Genomic DNA, 22,424 nt, shown 5'->3' with positions numbered 1-22,424 from the left:
CTCAGTCTGAGTCCTGTCACATGATCCGCTGACGATACTCTTCGTCCCACACGATGATGTATTAAACATATCTGAATACTGTGCAGTGCAAACATCCACATACATATACACACACAAACATTCCCAGCTAATGGCTTTATAACATTCTGAATGGATCATAATTTACATAAAATTCATCCTCCTTGTTCAGTTGTGGATCATCTCCATCATCATCTTGGTCCTCCAGTTCTGATGCTAATCATCACAGTGGCAGGTAGCACACACACAAACACACACACAGAGAGACAAACACACACATACACACACACACGCACACACACACTTCTGATCCTTATTCTCAGGGGGGCAGCATTCTGAATTGGTCCTAGACTTGGGGCAATTTGACCACTTAGTGTTTCATCAGTCCCCAGGGTCATCTCTCTCTCTATTTGTCTTTCTATGTCTCTCAATCAATCTATTTCTCTTTCTGTCTTTCTCTTTTTCTCTTTCTCTATATTTTTCGCTGCCTCTCTCTCTGTCTCTCTCACTGTCTGACAGGCAGTGAGTCTCTCTGTCTTTCTTTGACTCATTCTCTGGGACTATCTTTCTTTTTTTTTGTCACTGTCCTTCTTCCCTTCTCTCCCTCTTTGTCAAACTCTTTCAGCCTCTCTCAGTGGTTGGTCATTAAAGGATTAGCGGGGTGAGAGGAAGAGAGAGATTGGGTGAGTTTGTGAGGTGAAGTACTCAAATACAGGGTGTGTGCTTTCTGTCAGTCGTGTTCAATCCCTCCTTCTCCATCATTTAGCTACAATACACCCGATTGTATACACGTGAACTCTTCAAGGACCGAAGTTGACCCTTTACCATTTTTGTTCAATCCAGAGAGTTTTAGAAGTGTGGTATTTTAGCATCGTACAGTGTTTTTGTTAGAGTCATGATAGGGTGATGTAAATGAAAGCAAGGTTTTCTTACCTTTCCCCTCTCTCCCACGGTCTGGGGCCAGGGCCGCAAGCCGCTCAGCATCCTTGGTGTGTGGGCTGACTCCAGCCTGACTTCCTGTTATAGAAATTGGCGGAACCATGTTCCCCTCACACACACCCATACCCACGCTAGAGGCGTCTGTAGTAGGGTGTGTGCGTCTACATGTTTGTGTGTGTGTCTGTGTGCTCGAAAGTGGGAGTGCGATGTATCACACACACGGACACACACTCCCATGCATGCTCGTAAACATACCCATGCATACACTATGGGGTGTCTCATTGGTTCCCAACCATATCCCATCACAGAGGCTGCTGAATGAGACAGCGTATTGTAATCTAACACACCACTAAAGTACACAACATTTAATCCAGGTCTGCGTCTGCTCTATAAACAAACCTGCACTGCATGAAAATGTCAGCTACTTCAGAGAGAACAATACCAGGCCACAGTGGTGAGTTGGAATTGTTGGAGCCTAGCCCAAAGTAAGTGCCTCTGATATATTATGGAACATAGCCTTCTCTGTCCACCAGACAGTTACCACTCAATCTAGACCAACAACACACGTCTGTGAACTGAAGAGACACAATCTTGGTGCCTGATTCAGGCTCTTAAAGCAACAACAGAATGGCTGTTGACTTCATGGGGGGATGAATTTGTTTGTATTTGTTTGGAAAGTAAAGAGGTTTGCGGTGAAGGAGAAGGGTAAAGTAACACTTGATTACACTGCAGGTCTAATGGTGATGAATGGTGTAACTGGAGTGAGGTCCAGTAATTTACACAATGCCACCCTGAGAGGGGGAGTTGGAGAAACAACAAGGTTTAGAACATTGTCTAATAACCTTCAGTTATTCAATCCTGTGTCATGTTGACACGGTGATCTGAGCGCTATTCTACCCAACAGGCCCTGGGGCAGTGGCTCTGTGGAGGAAGCATTTTCTTAAATGACAATAAAAAGCACAATGTGAGGGTGTAAACGAGCAGTTTGATCCTGTTTGTTTCACAAAGTATCCATTTTAGTAGACATATTGGTTTCGTCCCTGTTTGCATGTTACCTAGTGTGCGTGCAAGTGAGTGTGTGAAAATCAGTTCATTCATCAATATTGTCTCGGCTAGGAGACACCTTTGCCCACGTCTTCAATACTAAAGACTTGCTGGATTCTTTGCTTGATGTTTCTCACACCTCATTGTGTGATCTCCTGTTGCATTGGAAGTCAAATGTGCTGATTGGTTGTTTCTCCCAGATGAAGGTTGGCTAGTGTGGACCATCGTTCTCTGTCTTGTTCTCCTCCTTGGCCCCTCTTCCTCTGGCTCTTCTTATCTGGCCTTCTCTTTCTCTCTCCAATTTTCAATAATCATGATAAACGAGATAAGATTTAAACCCTTCATTTTATAACACGTTTGCCTTGTACTTGATTTAATTGATTATGAATATAATTCATCTTCATTTAACTTTGCTGCTAATCATTCTTCCTCTAATTTCACCAAGAGTCAAATAACCACAATCCTTGTATTCTCAGTAAAATGATAACATACTGTCCAGCTTACCCCTCCTCCATCAGACCTATCAGGAAAACACATTTACAGTCTCTTGTGTGTGTGCCTGCCTGTGTATTTGTTTGTTATGAATTATGTACATTTTTCTTTCTTTTTAAACAGAATAGAAAACAAAGCATTTGTGACTTTTCTTCCTGAGTGTTGTCCACTCTATATCCTACGCTCTGGAAACTGTTGTTGTCTGTTTCAGTATGTGTGTCCTGTTACGCCTGTTAAGTCCCTCCTGATTAAAAACTGATTCAAATGTCTTCCCTACAAACCCTTATAAAGAATAGATCAAATAAATACGATGCTCACACCTGACTGTGGGCCCTATTTTAACGATCTGAAACGCAAGTATCAAAACGCAAAGCGCAAGTAACTTTGTGGGCGGGACTTCGACTCGGTTGCTATTTTGCCGGCGGGATAAATGACTTTGCGCCTTGCGCAGATCTAAAATGGGTTGGTCCGAAGTAGCTACATTACTAATGGGTGTGGTTTGGGCGTAACGTGCAATAAACCAATCAGAGCGTCATCTCACATTCCCTTTAAGAGCAGCGCTTGTTCCATGGCGGATTGCTATTATAACGGCGGATTGGCCAGGCGCACGCCAGGAGCGGTTCACAGCCGAGGAGACCGACGTTCTAGTCAGGGCCGTAACAGATTGAGAAGTGACATTGTATGGGAAAGGCAGAGCAGTTTTTTCATTGCACTAAATTGTATATTAAATATAACTAAATATATATATATTTAATTGTTTAGTTCTTAGAATTAGTTTAACTATTGTACTTTTTTACTTAATTTAATACCCGTATATGTTTATTGTTTGCTCCTTCCTGCCACAGTAAATTCCGTGTTTGTGTAACATAGGCTACATGGCGAATAAACCGAATTCTGATTCTGATGGAGATGGGAGAAGAAACCCACCCAAATTAGCTTCGGTTAAACAGGCGTGGGAGGAAATTGCCACAATTGTTACAAATCAAGTTCACATAGGCTACATAGAGATTTCTCATGAAAATCTTTTTATAATCATTGAAGAAATGTAACACGCCATAAATCAAAACATGTAACGTAGCTTCGCAGAAAGAAGACGCTGGCCTCGCCAGCAGTGCGCACAGACCAAGCTTGCGCCCTTAAAATAGCATCTGAATAACGCGCCATTGACTTTAGACTTTTTTCCTGGTCAGTGGCGGAATTGTTTTTCTGAAACTGCAAAATAGCACCAGGGAACGTTTGCACCGGAACACGCCTCCTTTGTCCGCTTTGCTTCAAGTGCAAACTAGGAATGATACTTGTGTTGTTGACAAAGTCAATTGCGCTGGGTTCAAGATAGGGCCCTGTGACTTTAAGCGAAAGACAAAATCCAGAAAGATCGTAAATTCCTGGGAGGCAACCAGTGTCCAGTCCAGCACAGCAGACTGGTTTATTCTATGTGTGTATAATTTGAAAAGACTGCAGAAAAGTACACTAAGATGGATGCTCACTGTTGTCCTGGAACACCATTGACTAAATTAAACACACAGATCCTAGAATACATGTGCTGTACACTTCTCTATGGGGAGTATGTGTGTGTATGTGTGCGCGCGCAAGTGTATGTTCATGTATGTTTCTGTACGTGATTACTGAAAGAGGTTGAAGGAGTTGGGAGAGTGTGGTTGAGATGTAGCAGCTGTAAATACCAGAAGTGTTTTCTGTCCACAGAGAATAGCTTTCCTGTCGTTGACAAAACAGCCTCATTATGTGGGATTTTATGGAGGACAATACAACAGTAGGCTGTGGCCACATCAACAATAGAGGTGAAATTAAAGATGTGAGATGAGAGGAGACAGTGGTACTGGAAAAGGTGGCAGGGGGAAGCGTGTGCGTGTGTGTGTGCCCGCACTTGGAGGAGATGTGTGAAGGTGTGTTTGTGTGTGTGCACTGTGTCATGTTGTGTACAGTGACAGGTTTGCTCCTGCAGAGGCAGGGGATGATCTCTTCTGTCTCTTGCTATCTTTCTTTTTCTCACTGTTCTCTCAGTACTCACATCCATGTCTCCAGTTTCCCTTGACCTGAATTGTAATTGTGTGTGTGTGTGTGTGTGTGTATGTATGTGTGTGCGTGTGGTTGTGTGTTCTGCTAATATCTCTATGTGTATATTCGTATGGGTATTGTTCTGATCCTTCAGATTTATTTCTTATTAACAAGCAGATGACAGATGAGGCTGTGGGTATTAAGAACGTATGAGTCTGTTTGTGTCAATATCAAAGATTGTGGCAAGATACAGTATGCAGTGACACAGAGACGAAGCACCTGTGATCTATGGGGAGGTCAGTGGAGGTCAGCCAGATGGTGATGTCATAGACGCTGGCAGGTGCAGGAAGGGTTAAAGAGCCGCGGTGCAGAAATTATGAAAAGAAAACCAATAAGGAGGAGAGGAAATGAAAAAGGAGCGTGATGGAAGAGGCTGATAAGACAAGCAACCGTCAAAACGGCAATCAGCCCAAATTAAAGACAGAGAGAGAGAGAGAGAGAGAGAGAGAGAGAGAGAGAGAGAGAGAGAGAGAGAGAGAGAGAGAGAGAGAGAGAGAGAGAGAGAGAAGGGGGGGAGAGAGAGAGAGAAAGAGAAAGAGAGAGAGCCAAATAAGAGAGATAACGAGAGAGAAGATGCATTGTGAATTGAAAGGAGATGATAATGTGAATTCACGAGCAGACTCACAAAGTCCAAAATAAATTACTTACATTTTGTTTGTGTGCATGGATTCTGAACATGTTAGTGTGTGTGTGTGTGTGAGAGAGAGAATGTGTGTGTGTGTTGGTGTATATGTGTGTGTGTGTGTGTGTGTGTGTGTGTGTGTGTAGATTTGAATCAACATAGGTTTTGGCAGTAGTCATTTCCAGTGCTGTGTATGGGTGGGGCGTTGGGGTATCAGGCCTGTGATCTGACCGGGGCAGATAAGAGCAGTAGAAATTGCAGGAGTTGCAACATTTCAGCTCCATCCTCCAGCTCTGTGTTATGTCTGTGTTTGGAGCTGGTCCACCACACACAGCCATCCCAGCACTCAGCTTCACTCTATTCTATGTGTCATGTACAGTAACTCAATAATTACAATAACTCATTGAGGATTTCCAGTGAAAATACATTACACGGTTAAACATTTAGAAACTCTGTGTTTGCAACCAAAGGGTTGCTATTTTCATAGCAGTCTTTACCAAACCTTGGCTTACCTTTGGTGAACCTTACCATATGAGTGAAATGTGTGCAGAAACAAAATGTTTGATAATTGCAAACAATGTTTTATACAAGGGTGAATCCCCTTTAAATGGCGAAACATCTTTCCAAAGTAGCAAAATGTGGGGTCCTAATACTCAGGAATAATATAGTGTTAAGCAGTCTCTTCTTCTATCCCCTTCTTTCTCTTTCTCTTTGCCTCTCTAAGGCTGGAGGGCTTGCTGCCCAGGTCACGGTGGGGTCAGTGGGACTGGGTCTCTAGAACAGATCCTAGCAGCTTTCATGCGGAGATCTACCGTTCTGTTCGGCTGGAGATCAGATCTCAGGTCTACTTCCTTAACCAACACAAGCACGAATCCCAAGTATGCAGCAGAACATAGTAGGTTGTAAAATATAGCTAAACCCAGGTACAGTGTCTCTGTTTGTTGCATGTAAGACGTTGAGATGGTGTTATTGTGAGGCGAGAGGGTTCAGAGGGAGGGAGAGAGAAAGAGATACGAAAAGAGACTAAGATAGCGAAGGGAGAACTCTCTATAGACAGATGCAGTGATAACATGTTTTATTCGACTGGACCAGCAGTGAAATCCCCTGACGAGATGCAACAACGGGCGGGCAGACGGAGGCCCTCAGATAGCCGTGTGGATCAGTGTCAGATCAGGGCTATCTCCCAAATCTCCTCTCACACACACAATGAGGGAGATGACAAGAGTGTGTGTGGAGGGAGTTCTTTCTGGCCATCACATCAATGCAGGGGGTAATGTGTGTGTGCCAATGTGAGTGTGTGTGCGAGCTTGTAGGTGTGTGTAAATATCTGTGTGCCTGTTTACGCATGTGTTTGTTGTTATTACAGCATTCTTGCGTGTGCCATTGCGTGGTCTGTTGATGCTTCTGAGGGGCACCAAACACAGGGGAGATGGAGGTGATGGGAAGGCAGGGGGGAGGCAGAAAGCAAGATAGGCGAGCGGAGGAGGGTGGGGTAGAGGGTGGAAGGTGGGGATCCAGACACAACACAAGGCGGCATGGGTGTGTGGAGGGAAAAAATGCTATCTCTAGGCGCCACCATCATCCCATGGTCATGGTGGAGGAATGGGGATGGGCCCAAGCAGGCCCAGTTTCTTTGTCCCAGATTCAGGCCTCCTGGCTGGGCTTAGAGAGCTGAGGATAAGGCCTCTGGTGGACACATGAACAGTGGGCTGGGACCTGGCACTTGATCAGGAACTTCAAATCGCAGTGGGGTGTGAGTTACTGGAGAGCAGCTACAGCTTCCTGTCTGTTGGATCTCAACCCTCTTCTCTTCCCCATCCCCATTTCCCCACTCTTCACCCCGTCATCTGAAGCAGTTGAGCCAGCATAGCATCCCTCACACACCTCCACTCGCATCCCCCCCCCCCCCCCCTTGTTGCCCTTTCTCTCTCCCTTCCTATCTCCCGGCCTAGATTCCCCCCTCTCATGTTTCCTTGGGGCCGAGCCGTGGGCCTATTGTCAGGTGTTACAGGATAGCAGGGCACAGCCACCCAGTCCCAGGGGCCCTCGCACACACAGGACAGGTTAGCACAGCTTTGGATAAAGCGTTGATCCACCTCACTCACTGGCAAATCTTCCTCTCCTCTGCCCTGCTCTCCTTTCTCATTCTCACACTCGCACACACACTATCTGTCCCTCTTCCTCATTCAGTCACTCACTCTCTCATTGGAGCAACAAGCTGAAGAAAAGAAGGGATTGTTTGGAGACAAGGGGAATGAATTTGTCTGCCACAGACAGGAGAAGAAAGAGTCTTGAAAGGAACCTGTCCAGGGTGGTGGTTGAGAGGGGGAGGCAGGGAGGAGGAGTCTGAGGGGTTGGAGGGTGTCCCAGTTTTCAGAGAGAATGTACCGTGTGTCAGCATCTTCTACCCCAGGATGTCACACAGACCCCATCCGCATAATGTAACCCAAGATCATATGTGCTAGTCATGTTTGTGTGTGTTTGTATATGTGTGTGTATGTACATGTGTCCTGTATGTATGAGTCCGATTTATTCCCTTGTGCCATAATACATTCCGCTAAGTGTTTCCTGTTATGTCTTACGCTTCCTGTTTTGCCCCAGTATTGGCCAGTTCATTCTGCATGCACAGTGGCACAAAAGGTACTGTGCCCTCATGGAGCAGGGAACATCTGTGCTGCAAACTGTAGTGTTTTCTCACAGTCTGTGTGTGCGTGTGCCTGTGTGTGCGTGTGTGTGGGGGGGGGTTGTGAAAATGAAAGTCTCTTTCAGCCATTTTTCTTTACATTTCTCCCATGGGACATTCGTGATAGGCAAGTTGAACACATTAGATATTTGCCCCCTCTTTTCCTAGATTTCTTTCCCCCCCCCCCCTCTCTCTCTCTCTCTTTATTCTCTTTCACTTCTTTGTGTGTTCCACCCCTCTGGAGATTCCAGTAGAGATTGGGACCCTTTGTGTATGGAACCTAGATCCTAGTAAGGTCCTCACACATGTCCAAGATTGCACCAGTGCACCTAGCCACACTGGGACAATGACATGCAACAACGTGTGTTGGTGTAGCAAATGCCTGGCCACCTGAGCAATCCCCAGCCAAACTTCATTATTTGGGCCAAATATGTCTTTATGATATAACTTAGCTTGACGTCTGAATACCGGAAAGTGGTGGAGGTACAATGCAACTAGTTACCAAACAGCTGGTTTAAGGTCCCATTATTTTGTACCAGCATCACATGCTGCTCTATGGAGTCTGTGCCCCCACCCCAAACCCCCCAGATACAGCCCATACCCCTCCCATCATCCACAGCATGAGGGACCCTGAGATGAACTGAACCAAGCTGCCTCTGCTTTTCCTTTTCCCTCCACTTTAATCTTCTTTATCGTCCATCTCTCCTTCAACTCGTCCCTCTGAAGTCCAGCTCTGGCCTCCTTGCTTTTGATTCCATTAATTGAGTTTGGTGGAAAAACAAATAGTCAGGGAGGAGGTATGTATGTGTGTGTGTGTGTGTGTGTGTGTGTGAGAGAGAGAGAGTTTGTGTGTACGTGTGTGTGTGTGTGTGTGTGTGGCAGGGAGGTTGGGGTGGGGGGTTCTAGTAAACCTCAGAGGTCACAGATTTAGGAGGCCCACCCGTTTACCCTCTCTACCCCCTACATTTCTCAAAAAATGTGCCCTTTGAGGAAGAGACTCCCTGTACTCCTTTATAACCTCTTTCTCTCTCTCCATCTTTTTCGCTCCCTATTTATCTCTCTTCACCTCTCTCTATCGCTCCCTGCAGCAGTCGTCATATTTTGCAGTTGGACATTTTTAAAAGGCTCTTTAAATGGTATGTCTGTGACCAGTGTAGGAGGCTTAGGCACGATGACAGGATAAGTGCTTCCAGGGTGAGAGGTCAAGGAGTTTGGGAGCAGAGAAGGGACGAGAGGGCAGAGTGTTTCAAGGGCCCGCACTTAGGATGACCCCAGTGCAGTGGTGTCTGAGACCCCAGTGCTGTAGCCTAAGGACATAAACATATACGGCCCATGTGGCTTTCATAAGAAATCTCCTCCTCAAAGATACACGTTTACTGTGTGTGTGTGTGTGTGTGTGTACTTAGAGTACATGTGACTGCTAGGCCAGTAGTCAACATGGTTCCTAGGTTCAGAGCTAGTTTTGAATATTAGGGCACACGGACAGACCAAGAGGGCCCTATATCATAACAGCCTTGACAACACCAGAAGCTGACATCCTGGCATTAAACCTCTCTGATTCTGTCAACAATGCATATCTCACAGCTTAGAGCCAAGCAGCATAACAACAGCATCCCTATCTGTTCCATGTCAACAGGAGTTAAGGTGTGTACAGAGCGGTCTGGCTCTCACAGACAATGATACCATGAGGATCAAGAGAACAATCTGTTTTCCCAGAAACCAATAGCAAAGCTTATTTAAGGGACATGTCTTAATGTAACCTGGTAGAGGTTGTTTGAGGTTGTTTGTTATGGCACACCTGTTGTGTGGAGCTGAGCAGATGGTGGAGAACATTAGTGTTGAATCATTATCCTCAACTTTTGTCTCTTTTTTGGTATGTCTTTTGTGTTTGATTGCCAGTTCCAATGCTAGATGAAAGGGATTGGATTGAAGAACATTCTGAAGTAGAATGAGACGATCTTACTCTGGCAGCAACCTACCATTTAGCCCTGTTAAAACCTATGGTGTCTAGCATGTGTTGTTTTCATTTTTACTCCCGCTAAGTTTTCATCAGTCTTTGGCAGTTTTCTCAAGGAACAATGAAATGTCAGAGTCATCCAAGTCATGTTTACACTTTTCTTTATTATTAACATCTTTGTTATGGCATTTAGATTGTCAAGTTATAATTGTTTGGGTCAGGTTTTAAAAGCAGGTGTGTGGTTGTCTGTGTGGCAGAGAGAGTAGCCAATGAGAGGCTATGGTACAGAAATGCCACAGAGAGAGAGGTACAAGTGTGTGAGAAGAAGCCTCAGAACAGTTCCTCTCCATGGCAACGTACAGGAAGCAGAACAAGCAACAAAGGCTTTGTCATTGACCAGAAGCACAGCAAATAAATGAACAGTGATACTTCTTCCAAACAAGACAACTTGAGAAAACAGATGCGTTGACATGTAGAGAACGTTTATACACCCAAAACAGATTGAACTTGCTGATGGTTTCAGCTGGCACATACAGTGAAGACAGAAAGCTGTATGGAGCCAAGTTCATGACTGTTGCTCTTTCTATCTCTTTCTATTCTGATTGGATACAAACAGCCTTTTTATTTACTTGACAGTAGAGTAATAAGGGAGCAGAATAGAGCAGTGATCTCAATCTCTTATTTGTCATGAGGACTAAATGTCAAAAAGCTCAAAGAAAGCGTTTCAGCTAAAAATAGATTTATAGTTGTGATAGCAATATTCGTGTTTCAGGTGAGAAAGAAGAAGATCAAAATCAAAGTGAAAATAAATTATCTAAAAACACTAACAAATAATTATAATAACAATAATCATAATAAACGGTTTAATTAAGCTTTATAAATGTTCTTGTTTGCTTATTTTTGTAAATTTCCTTTAAAATATTAGAAGTCCATGTGCAGAAATCCAGCATATATTTTGTCCAATGGTGTGAAAAGAATCTTCTGTCTTTACCAAAAGCTGATCCATCCCTGTTATCTCACACATTTACAATATTCACAGTTACTTCAAATCAGCTCAACACATACCACTGCATCTGGACAGGAGACAGGGGCGCTCAGAGAGACATCTGTGGCAAACATACTCATTTGTGCAATTATATATATGTGTGTGTGTGTGTGTTTCCAATCATGGGGGCTGGTACCTAATGGTGAGAAATATTCCCCTGTCTACTTTCCTAGCAGTATTTATTGTCAGATTCAACATTTTCTCCCCTCCTCTCTATTCTGCAAGACAATGTACTCAGATATACGCCAAACGCTTGTCTCTAACATTATACACATCACCAGCAAGTTGAAGGCCAATACACTGGTTGACCCTCAACCCTGTTCAAAACAAAAATCCTTCTCCCCCAGTTCTCAACATCAGCTGCGCATGACAGTTCCTCTCTCTCGATCCCTTTCCCTCAGCCCATGGCAGTGACCATGTTGGAGTGGTGGGGGTGGCCATAAGAAGGGTGAATGGGAGTGGGAGTGGGCAGCATGTGTCCGGCGTGACTGAAGGGGGGTAAGTGGCCCATGTGGGTCATGTGACCTGCCAAGGAGGCAGCACTGAAGGGTGAGGACTTGTCATGCATGCACTTGGAGAGCTCCTCATAGCTCTCGCCGCCCCGGCGGCTCTTTTTGGACTTGCTGGACATTTTGCGATTACGTGTTTGGATGCCCTCCTTCTTCATGGTCAATGGACGATTCACCTGTGGAGCGAGAGGTGTGGAGGAGATGAGTGACCAGGCTAACTGTGGTTGTGGCATGAATAGGGCCCTTTCATGACTATATTACCTTTACATTACATTTACATTTACATTCAGTCATTTAGCAGACGCTCTTATCCAGAGCGACTTACAGTAAGTACAGGGACATTCCCCCCGAGGCAAGTAGGGTGAAGTGCCTTGCCCAAGGACCCAAATCTTTTGGTTGGCATAGCCGGGAATTGAACTAGCAACCTTCTGATTCCCTAACCACTCAGCCATCTGACTCCCATCTTATTAACAGAGGACCACACCATGCTGATGATACATTTTACTGTCGCCTAGTACAAACTCTTAAAAAACGCCCATTGGAAACTTCTGAAACTACTGATTTAATAATTTATCTTTATTTTCAGGTGCCCTGTTCAAGTAGGACACTCTACATTGAATTGTCATTCCAAATGCAAAGAAACATCTTCTCTGATTAAATTGTTATAGTTCTTTTAAAGTTAAAATGATGAATACAGGAATACAAGCATTCTGGGTACCTATGACGTGCTCTGTCTGATACATGTTAATACACCATGCTCTCTATGCAGAGGGGAAACCTTTCATTTCTCCAGCAGCACTTCCACTGGCTGGCTGAATAACAGTCCCACCATTGTGAGTCTCAGGGGGATTACGCCTACCATGGTAACAATAAAGCACAAAGAAAGAAAACCCCATCGCTCCCTCTCATTCTTTCTCTAGTTCTCTGTTCTTTCCTCTCTCCCTAGCTCTTTCCACAGCTCTCTCCCCTCTCTCTTATTCTCTTACACCACCACCCCACACATCAGTTTAACCTGCTTCAGTCTAGAGTACTTGACCCTATTGGCATTGTGAGGGCCCGCCTGTGGTCAGTCAGACTTACGTTGTGCAGCTTGTAGTATAGGCCGCAGGCGTTGCACACGGGGTCTCCATTGGCATTACGTCGCCACAGCGTGGTGGTGGTTGTCTGGCAGTTAGCACAACATGTGCCAGCTCGTCTGGCAGCAGACTGCAGGAGGACGTGAATAAACTTTACGATACATACCTCCCATACAAACACATTCAAATATTTGGAACATTAATTACCATAATTAACGTTTTCTTTAAAGGCTTTGATTTTAAATCATTTATGTATGTTTCCCTCAAGGCTTTAACATCTGTAAATTGTCCAACAGTAGGCTATTTGTTTTGGTCTTATAGTGATTATAAACTGATATACATACACATCTATTCATAAATGTGGTCAAATGTTCTAGTTAGAATTAATAAATAGTAGTCACAGCACTGGATTTTGGGTTTCTGATAAATGTTAATTTCACTGACACTTCAAATCTATCAAAGTTTAAAGGCGTTAAGGCGGTGGGACAACTGTTTGTCGTAGCTGAAGGATTCTCCGCACTTAATAGGAGACATGTCTGCACTTAGCCTTCATCCAAAGATGTCAATCTGCGATACTGAATTCCTAGGGTATAGTCAGGCAAAGATTAGACTTAAAATTAACTTAACTTATTAGGTCGATTACTGACCTTGACTCTACATGTCATAAATCTATTTGTATTTCACGACCTCCCTCGCCGCACTCTCTTTTCTTTTCTTTTTTTCTATGTGGTTAACGGGATTCTGAGATCTCGGGCTTTAGCCTATACTCAATGTTCTGTGTTCGGGACTCGCCGACTTGACCACTACAAATTAAGCGGGCCACTGACGGAAGCACGCGGTGGCCTCGCGTCCTTATCTGGAACGGGCAGATATCCGGATAGGAAACAACTGGAAGGTCGACCGCTGAAAACGCGCGCTGAACAGAAGTTGACATACGCTCCGGCCTTTATGGCATGAAAGTGAATGGGTTTTCAGACATAAGGGTATACGAAAGAGATTTTAGTAAGAAACATGTAGGCCTACACAAAAAAAATATAGAATTGGCCGTCTTCATAGAGGCAAAACATTTCTGACTGACAATCCTCATGAATGCGCCTTGTTTAATTATAGCCTAATTAAACTTGCAGATGACGTTTAAACGTTGTAGGACTATAGCTGTAATTTGCAAAACATTTTCGAGGAACTACGGGAATGTAATAATGAAACTAAACAGTGAGCTTCTAGATATGAAGAAATTACTCAAATAATCTATCTTAGTTACAATCAGTATCCTTCGCAATGATGTTTATTAACCTTGACCCTACTTAGGCTTGTGATAGCATAAGGCATTTTTATTACATCGTCTATTTCAGTGTGACATCTACAATTATGGACATATGGATTTTGCTACATTAAATGAATAGCCTACTAAAAGGAAGACTTAATTTATTGTTCACAAAAAAAAACAGGCACTCTAATTTCACAAGTCAATGGGACTTTTCCGTTTCATTCTTTTCATATGTTCTCTGACTTAAGCTTTAACAGTTTGCTTTCTGACCTTCTGGATTAATAAATAAACATCTATTTTTTTATTATTTGTTGATATTGTTCACGATGTAAAGCAGGAGACTCAGTCTCATATTGGGTTAGCGTTAGGCTTATTGACCATAGAAAGAAAATTATATAGCACCATATAGATATTAATGCATGAGGACTGGGGAGGTAACTGAAATGGGACAAGGTGTTAGCATTGCCCATAAAGTCTGGCCCACCTATCAGAACAGCATGTTGGTGGGAACGACAGGTAATATACAGCCATCCTCTGGCCCTGCTATCAGTGACAGTATCAGGAGCAGAAGTAGCTGTAATAATGATAGCAGAAACAACAAATAGCTGTCCTCCACATGCAGGCATGGGCAGGGGAGCACAGGGGTGAGAGGGAAATACAATACCTGGAAACTGATTGGGAAAATATAACTTTCCTGGAATTGTGCCGTCACCCCCTCCCCCTGCCCCTTGTTCTGTCATTAGCTCTACAACTTCTCTCTCTCCCTCTGTCCGTGGTACAGGTTCTAGTGGTCGTAGTACTCACCAGTCTGCGTTTGGGCTTGATGAGGGGGCGGTTCTGGCCATTCATCTTGTGGTACAGTCCGCAGGCATTGCACAGGTAGTGGCCTGTACCATCCCGTCGCCAAAGAGGAGTGGAGGTGGCTCCACAGTTGACACACTCGCGGCCCTCTGAGCAGCATGCAAGTGGGAAGGAGTGCACAGGGACATTTATAAAATTAATCTGTAAAACGCATAGAACCTCCTCTTATTCAACATGCACATCATTAAATTATTACAGTGGTAAATGTATTTTTGTTTTCTAAGGTGTTTGTTTGTGGTTTGAAGGATAACGGGTGACCAATGTATACAGTATTGGTATGAGCTGGAGTTGAAAAAGGCAGATTTCTACTTTTGCAAGCTCTGCATTTTAAAGCTGTTCAGAAGAAGAGTGTGGACTGAACACATTTACTTTGTGTATTTATGTTTAACCCTCAACAGATTTTGAATAACATCATCAGAATTTCCAACTAGTGAAACATATACAGCCAGTCAGCACAACACTATAATGCCACAATAGCCTGCTTGTTGACTGGAGTCTCAGTTGTTGGCTCTGATGTTTAATATTGCAGAAAGGACAAAGAGTGAGGGAGAGAATAAAGAATGGAGAGAGACTTAAATGAAAGGAGAGAGGAAGGGGGCCTGGATTAGGGTTAGTCAAACAGGAAGTGCCTCTAAGGTATGCATGTGCAGGGAGTACCGAAGAGTAAAGTGATGCTTTTGCCTCCTAGAATCGTGTAGGCAACAAGCCACCAGACTCAACCCTGACTTCCCCCCAGGAGACTCTGGCCTTCAGCAATGAAGTGGTCTATTCTGACCCTTCAGAAGAAGCCCCTGAGACAGTATATCACTGAGGAACAACCACTGCCCACTGTATCTCTGGTGGATGCTGTCTCTGACAGCAACTGAGAAAATAAGTCTCATTCCAAATAACTGTTTAATTGAGAGAATTCGTCAAACCCCTGTTTGTAAAACAATCTATCACGATGATTACTTTTCGTTCATTGTGTCTTTTGGTACAAGTGTTTAGTTCAGTAACATGTATAAGATACCGGTCTCCTTAAGTTAAGGCCGGCTGCTGAATCTACAGTCGCCAAATGTTAGGCGTGACAATGCAGTCTGCTATTATGTAACAAAGAAAGGGCCCAATTGTAAATGCTGAGGTTTTCTGGCTATATGCGCGAGCGGATCTTCTTTTCACACCTCCGGCAATGTATCCAGTTCGCCGCTCTCAAGGGCAAGCCAGCTCAAGCGTAATTGAGTCGCGGTTTACAAAAGAGGATAATAAACGTGTCAGGCCAAAGCGCGCCCGCTCTCAGCCAGGAATTGGCCGTGCGAGAATGGAAGGCGGTAGGCTTAGCTTTTACCTATTCAAATCAAAATACACGAGTTTTATTTTAAATTGGGAATAGTTCGATTTCATCTTGTTTTATAGGCCTACATGTTTTCATCACTTCGTTTTTTTAAACAGGACTGTCTTTAAGCAGATGAGAACTTTTAAGACGTGTGAAATGGTCAAATGTTATTATTGAGTAAGGTCAAAGAACTTACAATATTGTTTCAATGTTTTTGGACAAAATAATTGACGTGTTTTTTAATTATCTTTTATTAAATTATTACAGTCTGTTTAGGCCTATCTTCGTTTTGTTGAAAACTACTGAAAATGTCAAGTTGCCATGTCACAATTTCCTCAGGAAAAAACGTAACATTTAATTTGTAGGCCTATCTTTAATCAGGGTTATGATACAACGATAATAATAATGCAAATCCAACAACAATATAGTAGCCTTTATCTATTTGTATCACAATTAGTAGGCCTTTCTTAAAGAATATAGCCTACTAGGCCTATTATTGTTCATATTATTATTATTATTATATAATATTGTTGTTATTATAGTCATTATTATTGTTTTTGTTGGCATTGTAATTGTGACTATTTTAGTTTTACTGTTAAAATTATAGATGTATTTAAGGATTACACTTGTTTTTACTATTGTAGGCTAAGTAGATCATGCTTAGCTTTTTTAGCAGCATTGCTTATATTAAGACATTATTATGAACAGGCTATTATTTACAAAACAATGCAATAATTTATTCAAATATCAGAATAGAGAGGCGAAACTCACCTGAGCACGATCTTGTTTTGCTTTTGCATTTCGGTGTAAAGCTGGAAGATGATCCGCCAAGCAGGCTGCCAGGGTGGAACAAACTGCCTCCGTATTCATGCGCCGCTGGGAGAGAATATGTGGGATATGTTGGTATTGGATGGTGTGTGGAGGGCGTCTGGGCGCTCATTGAGGCCAGGCTGCTTCTAAGTGGACTGCAACCTTCCATCTTCATCCCCTCAGATATTGACATTTGGTATTTAATAGACTCCTTCTCGTCCATTCTGGTGCCAGAGGACGTTGGAGAGGCTGCCCCGGGGTCCGGGGAAACATCTTTTGGTGGTGTAGGGGGGAAACTGTAAAGATGGGGACTCGAATGTGACGCAGGAGTTAGCGAGGAAGCAGAGGCCGAACTAGAATTGCTGCACGGATAGAGGCCACTCGGAGTCCCGGAACCAGCGGGATGCAGGCTGGGTTTGCTGAAGTGGGCCCATGCGTTATGATGGTGGGCCGCTGAGAGAGCCGCTTTGCCGCTGTCAAGCCACGAAATCCCTGGACTGTGGATGAGATGGGGTCGGCAGACCTGACTCCCAGTGAGACGAGCTGTTAAAATATAAGTAACATTGATTTAGGGATATTCGCGAAATGTATTCGACAATCGTGGAACTATAGTAGGTTAGGCGACATTATGATTTTAAAATATATAAAACGTTTGAACACCAACTTCACCTGTTGATGTAGATATAACCTATACGCTGTAGTAGACTATTCTGCAATTGAATTGTTTTGTTTGTTTTTAGTTTTTTTTTTGTCAAACGTAATGGAGTAAGTAAAAACTACCTTTCCGGAAATATATTTTAACCATGTAGGCTATAATCATATATTATAGGATAAATACTGTTATTCTTTTCCCAATGTTTGCAATTAAATCTTTATTCCCTTGGTTATAGACTGAGATTGGACACAAATCTGTCGACTTTAGTTTGACCAAATCTGTATTTGTCTGTCTGTTAATTGGTTCCAAGTAAGTTACACATTTCAAAGTTATTACAGGTTGAGGCGACAATATGTTTCAGAACAACGAGTTGTCTTACCGTGCGCTTGACTGTAAGATACTCTCGCCCTTGCGTGAGCGGAGTTATGGTAGTAGGGGTTGCCCTGTGAGTCCAGATGATTAAAGAAAACATCCACCTCGTCCGGAGGCAGGAGCTGTGCCGTAGGCTCCATGTAGTTGTGCGAAAGGCCGGGGTGGTGCGAGTCCGGGTGTTGGCCGTTCAGGACGGCATGGTGATGCGCCATCCACCGAGGTTGATCCGCCGCTACATCCATCTTTCCACTCGAACCGAACTGGGTCAACAACAGCAATGCCTCTCCAATGAGAGGATTTCTCTATTACTGTGCCCTGTATTTCCTCGTTTTTCTTTTGAAAAAATCTCACCCTTCTTGGAACGAAATGTCCTATTGTGAAAACATGATAAAATGCGTTATCGCCTATTGATCCTCTAGCTTGTCCTCACTCGCAGTCAAATGGATGTTCTCTCTCTCTTTCTTGACATCAAGTTGAGTTTGACATTGGACACCTGTAGTACAGGAAATAGGATGTTAATATTTCAGAAGAGTTTACAAGGTGTTGTGTAGTCAACTATGGCCTCTGGTGCTTTAGGATAGACTTCGTGAGGCTGCTGCTTTTGTGGTGTGTTTTGTGGGTAATGCATGAGAAGACGCACCATAAGATAATGACCATATCGTCCCCACCCATCCAGACTAACCTGAGCGGAATCTGCGACCATTCTTATCTAACGAGCAATAGCCCAAGCAACGCACACCGCCTTAAGTTACGCAAACTCCACTGTAACCTAGTATAGGCCTATTCAATTTTTTTTGTAACGACAAAATAGACAAACACGTATCAGCCATTTTTGCATAGAGAAATAGTCCAGTTTGTGGTTTAAATGTAATTACCTTTTCAGTTTGTCTGACCAACAACTGTGATGGGCTGTTTGGTATTTTGTGTCTCGCCCTCCAGAAAAACTTCTTCTCAGTTACTTTTGGAAGTCTTCCTAACTTTTACAAAGTAGTTAATAGTTATTATTTCCGTGGTGGTTTGACGGGGTTCTCGGCTGAGTATTCTCCGACTGTGAGGCCTTTAGCAACATGCACTTCTACTGACTGTCAGCACTGGCGCCAGCTGGATTCCATGTCATGCGCGCAGGGCGGGGTCTTGGCTACAGCGTTGACCATGCCGCAGCCAATAGGATTGCATCTTCGCTCCTCTTTTCAACCCCCTCTCCGGAATTTTCACGTCATTCATCTGTCTCTCTATTCGTACAAGCACACGACTGGGCTGTAGCGCAAGCGGCCAGTATGCCCTTTTTTTGTCTGGGACATATTAATCAGTGGGGTCACTTATAGGTATACTCTGCTCCGTCGCAGAACACTTTTTAAATTATAAGAAAATACTTATAATATTTGTAAACAAAGATGTGCAATAGCCTTCTGATGTAGCCTAGGTCTACTTTGAGGTCTGCATAGGCTATAATAGCCCAACACAATTGTATGTTCAGCGAACACTGTAGATTATTGTAATAGTAGGCTAATAGTTTAGGCTATGTTCTGTTCCAGGCTCAAATTTATCAACAACACATTGTCTAGGTTATCGTTGTTTTGTTCCCTGAGAAAATCGTTTTTGTTTGTAAGTCCGGGACGATCAGAAGTTGTTTTACATCTTAATGCCAGGGTGTAACTGTCAACCTATAATAAACGGGATTTGTTCGGTTGATGTAACAAACAGTGCAATAGCAGTGAAACAGTCGGCGTGGAGACAAGCCATTGCCAATTGAGCATCTTCATTGTACCGCGCATAAAACCTCGACTGAATTTGTATTTATTTTTCCCTTTAGAACAGTCCATTCCATTTTGATCCCGCTGTTACAGTGGTAAAGATACTGGGGGTATCTTGTGGAGTGATACTCCTCAAAATACTGTTTGGTTGGCTGTATTTTGTTAAGGTTGCTGTTTATATTATTATATAATTGCTCCAACAAATTACTTGGCATATAACGCCACTTCCCTGGCCTTGCAGGTAGGCTTATTGCATGGCTATTGTGTAAATAATTTTGCACTTGTCCGTACGGATACAAACATAGTGGTTAGAATGTCATTGTCATTACAAACCGCAGCATGCTGAACCGCGTTACATTTCAGCTACCAGCCAATAGCCGGTAACATTCCCCGCGGATCTGCTTCACTTTCAATGAGCGTTCTAAGAACGCTCTAGAACGCTCTTAGAACGCTCCTAAGAAGCTCTTAGCGTTAAGAGCTTCTTAACGAATCTGGGAAACCCGGCCAATGACACAGATGCGTGCTCCTGAGTTTCATCTTAAATCTATAGGCTAAGGCTACCATCTTTATTCATTGTTACCAAAAAAGATTAATATAGCCAAACTCAATATCGGTCTGTGCGCCTGTTTGTGTACGCGTGCAAACGGCATGGTAAATATGACTATAATAATTGGAGGGGGAGCGCCGGGCCCTGACCAGCCAACTAGCCGCCTCCTTGACGCCATATCCTGACGTCACAACATCTTAGTGGAGTAAAAAAAAAAAACATAATCAGGAAACGAACTTTTAATAACACTTATGGATGAGAGAGAGAGAGAGAGATGGGGAAGCATGGGATTTTCTTACGTCCCAGTGGATAATCTCAAGGAACATATTATTCGAGGACACTATTGGGAGGTATACATTTGATATTTATACACTGTTGTACCATTAATAATTTATAAAGAATGCTACAGTCTTCTGACCTTTGATTTGATTCAGAAAAGTGTCTATATAGATCCAGTGGCGACTGAAGACAGCGAGACCGAGATGTGGTCACACTAGCCTGACCAGGGATTTGATTTTACTCCAGAGAACACTTGGGTCTCATTTGAAACGAAATCAATATCAAACTATAGAGAAACGCATTTCAAATTGGACACAACTAGGGGAGCACAGTATCAGATGATCACTATTTTATGGTAGTGGTCAGTATTCATGAGAATTAGTTAGACAGCCCAACAGCTACATTGTACTTGATCTGGTTTTCCAATGAATAGGTTGCATTAGGCTACTTATTATTAACCATATCCCCATTGTATTCTCTGAAAGTTGCATTCATGTGGGATTATGTCTCATGAAGAATGCGACATGGTCAGTGTTAAGAATTTGTACACTTAGGCCTACTGGCTTAAAAAATTAGGTAACACAATCATATAAGCTAGATAATTATCGTATACCCAGTACCGGTCCTAGCACATCTGGCGCCCTAGGCGAAATAACAGGAAAATGCCGCCCCCCTCTTCATGCCGCCATAGGCGGCTGCCTATGTCGCCTGTAGGAAGGACCGGCCCTGCGTATACCATTGCTTTGGGCTTGACCAAAATCGGGTAAGTGAGCGCCACGGTGCGGCGGCGGCATCAGATAGGTTGTACCCAGACATGGTAATTAGATTGGAAAAAGTGAAAGGGGTTTTAAAAGGTCTACAAAACTTGGCACAGTATAGGCCGGCAGTCATCAGACAATGACACCAACAGTATATGAGAAAGTCTGTAGGAATTATACAGAATGTGTTAAGCATGGATTCATTTATTAATTAATATAAAACGAGACAGACAGATGTGGGAATAAGTTACGTTTCGTTAAAATACATTAAAGACGTAAGTGAAGAAGAAGATTGTTAAAATGGTGTTAAAATATATTAAATAACACACTACTTACTACTCATTGACTAATACAAAAAATGGGATTAACGTTGGTAAATAGGCCTAATGGGCCTATTCCTTTTTGACTGTTCTACGCTGAATATGCTCTTACGATTATTTGATTATTATTTGGCAAAATTACTGTAAAAGATTAATACTGAAAACATTGACAACTCGTTTGAAAATGTCAAGATAAGATTTGACTTTCAGACCATTCACCTGATATTTTAAACATTTTAAGCATAATAAGCATGAACCGACACCACCAAGAATGACAATAGGAATTAGAAATAACATTTGAAATGCGTTTACATAAATAATGTTCAATAAACAGTTAATTATCCTTACCTATGTTTACTGAAAGGCATAGGCCAGTCCTAATCTTCTCGTTTATGGTTCCGGTTGGACTCTCGTTATCAGCAAACCCGTCCAGAATAATGCATGTGTAAGAGGGTCAATTCAGACAAAACGTTGCCCTGCTTAGAGCCTGTCTTCACCATGTGTCGGTCTTGGGGATGATTCTGCTCTCGTTCTGACTCTCTTTCAAAAGCATTACTAGGTAGGATACACACAAATTAGTGACAATGCGTCGGATTAACATATCACCCTCCCTCTTTCACCGCTTTGTCTTCCTGGTATCTTGGATATGTTACAAATTGAGGCTTCAAAGTAGACTGTGTGTGGTGCAGAATAGAGAGCCAGGCATCAGACCAGCCTAAAGCGCGATCCCATGTGGTGCAAGCCAATCCAGGTCTCGTGCAGCAGCTGCAAAAACGCAATTGGAAAGAATGACCAAGGCACATACAGTCTATCTGCGAGACTAAACAACAGAGAGCAGATATACTACCTTTAAAGTTAGCAAACGACATGTATATTTTGAAATGAACGCACTAAAACTACATTAATTTATTCAACCATTAATGTTATTTTTGCCCATTCTTTAAATTGCAAGTAGGCTGTGTTTAGCCTACCTGATTGGGGGGACAGGTGCCAGTGCATGGTTACCAAAATGACAGGGATGAACCTGG

The 22,424-nt window shown here is 43.1% G+C and overlaps 1 protein-coding gene across 4 annotated transcripts; it reads right to left on the bottom strand.

The window, feature by feature from the left end:
• Positions 1 to 9,975: 9,975 nt before the first annotated feature.
• Positions 9,976 to 21,765, bottom strand: gata2b (GATA binding protein 2b). Of its 4 annotated transcripts, none has more exons than XM_067240760.1 (6): positions 21,745 to 21,765; positions 17,746 to 18,231; positions 16,674 to 17,254; positions 14,533 to 14,691; positions 12,466 to 12,591; positions 9,976 to 11,561 (listed from the first exon to the last, which is right to left on the bottom strand). In XM_067240760.1, exons 2-6 carry the CDS (start codon positions 17,978 to 17,980, stop codon positions 11,274 to 11,276), a joined length of 1,389 nt encoding a protein of 462 aa, XP_067096861.1. In that variant the 5' UTR covers positions 17,981 to 18,231; positions 21,745 to 21,765; the 3' UTR covers positions 9,976 to 11,273. The 4 variants fall into 4 exon arrangements, with proteins under 4 accessions (XP_067096861.1, XP_067096877.1, XP_067096853.1 ...); XM_067240776.1 differs by lacking the exon at positions 21,745 to 21,765 and adding an exon at positions 18,614 to 18,799 and having other exon boundaries at positions 14,533 to 14,678; positions 16,673 to 17,254; XM_067240752.1 differs by lacking the exon at positions 21,745 to 21,765 and adding an exon at positions 18,614 to 18,799.
• Between the last annotated feature and the right edge of the window lie 659 nt (positions 21,766 to 22,424).

Source organism: Osmerus mordax, chromosome 1 (genome assembly GCF_038355195.1).
Source record: "Osmerus mordax isolate fOsmMor3 chromosome 1, fOsmMor3.pri, whole genome shotgun sequence".
Classification (NCBI taxonomy): Eukaryota; Metazoa; Chordata; class Actinopteri; order Osmeriformes; family Osmeridae; genus Osmerus; species Osmerus mordax.
This window is presented reverse-complemented; position numbering and strand designations above follow the sequence as displayed.

Bases quoted from the DNA above. Each gene is read 5' to 3' on its own strand.
- gata2b (XM_067240760.1), bottom strand. From the start codon at position 17,980: ATGGATGTAGCGGCGGATCAACCTCGGTGGATGGCGCATCACCATGCC. The intron at 17,255-17,745 runs GTAAGACAACTC...ATATTTTAACAG, and splicing joins ATCTTACAGTCAAGCGCACG to CTCGTCTCACTGGGAGTCAG. The intron at 14,692-16,673 runs GGTGAGTTTCGC...TCCTTCCCACTT, and splicing joins GCAAAACAAGATCGTGCTCA to GCATGCTGCTCAGAGGGCCG.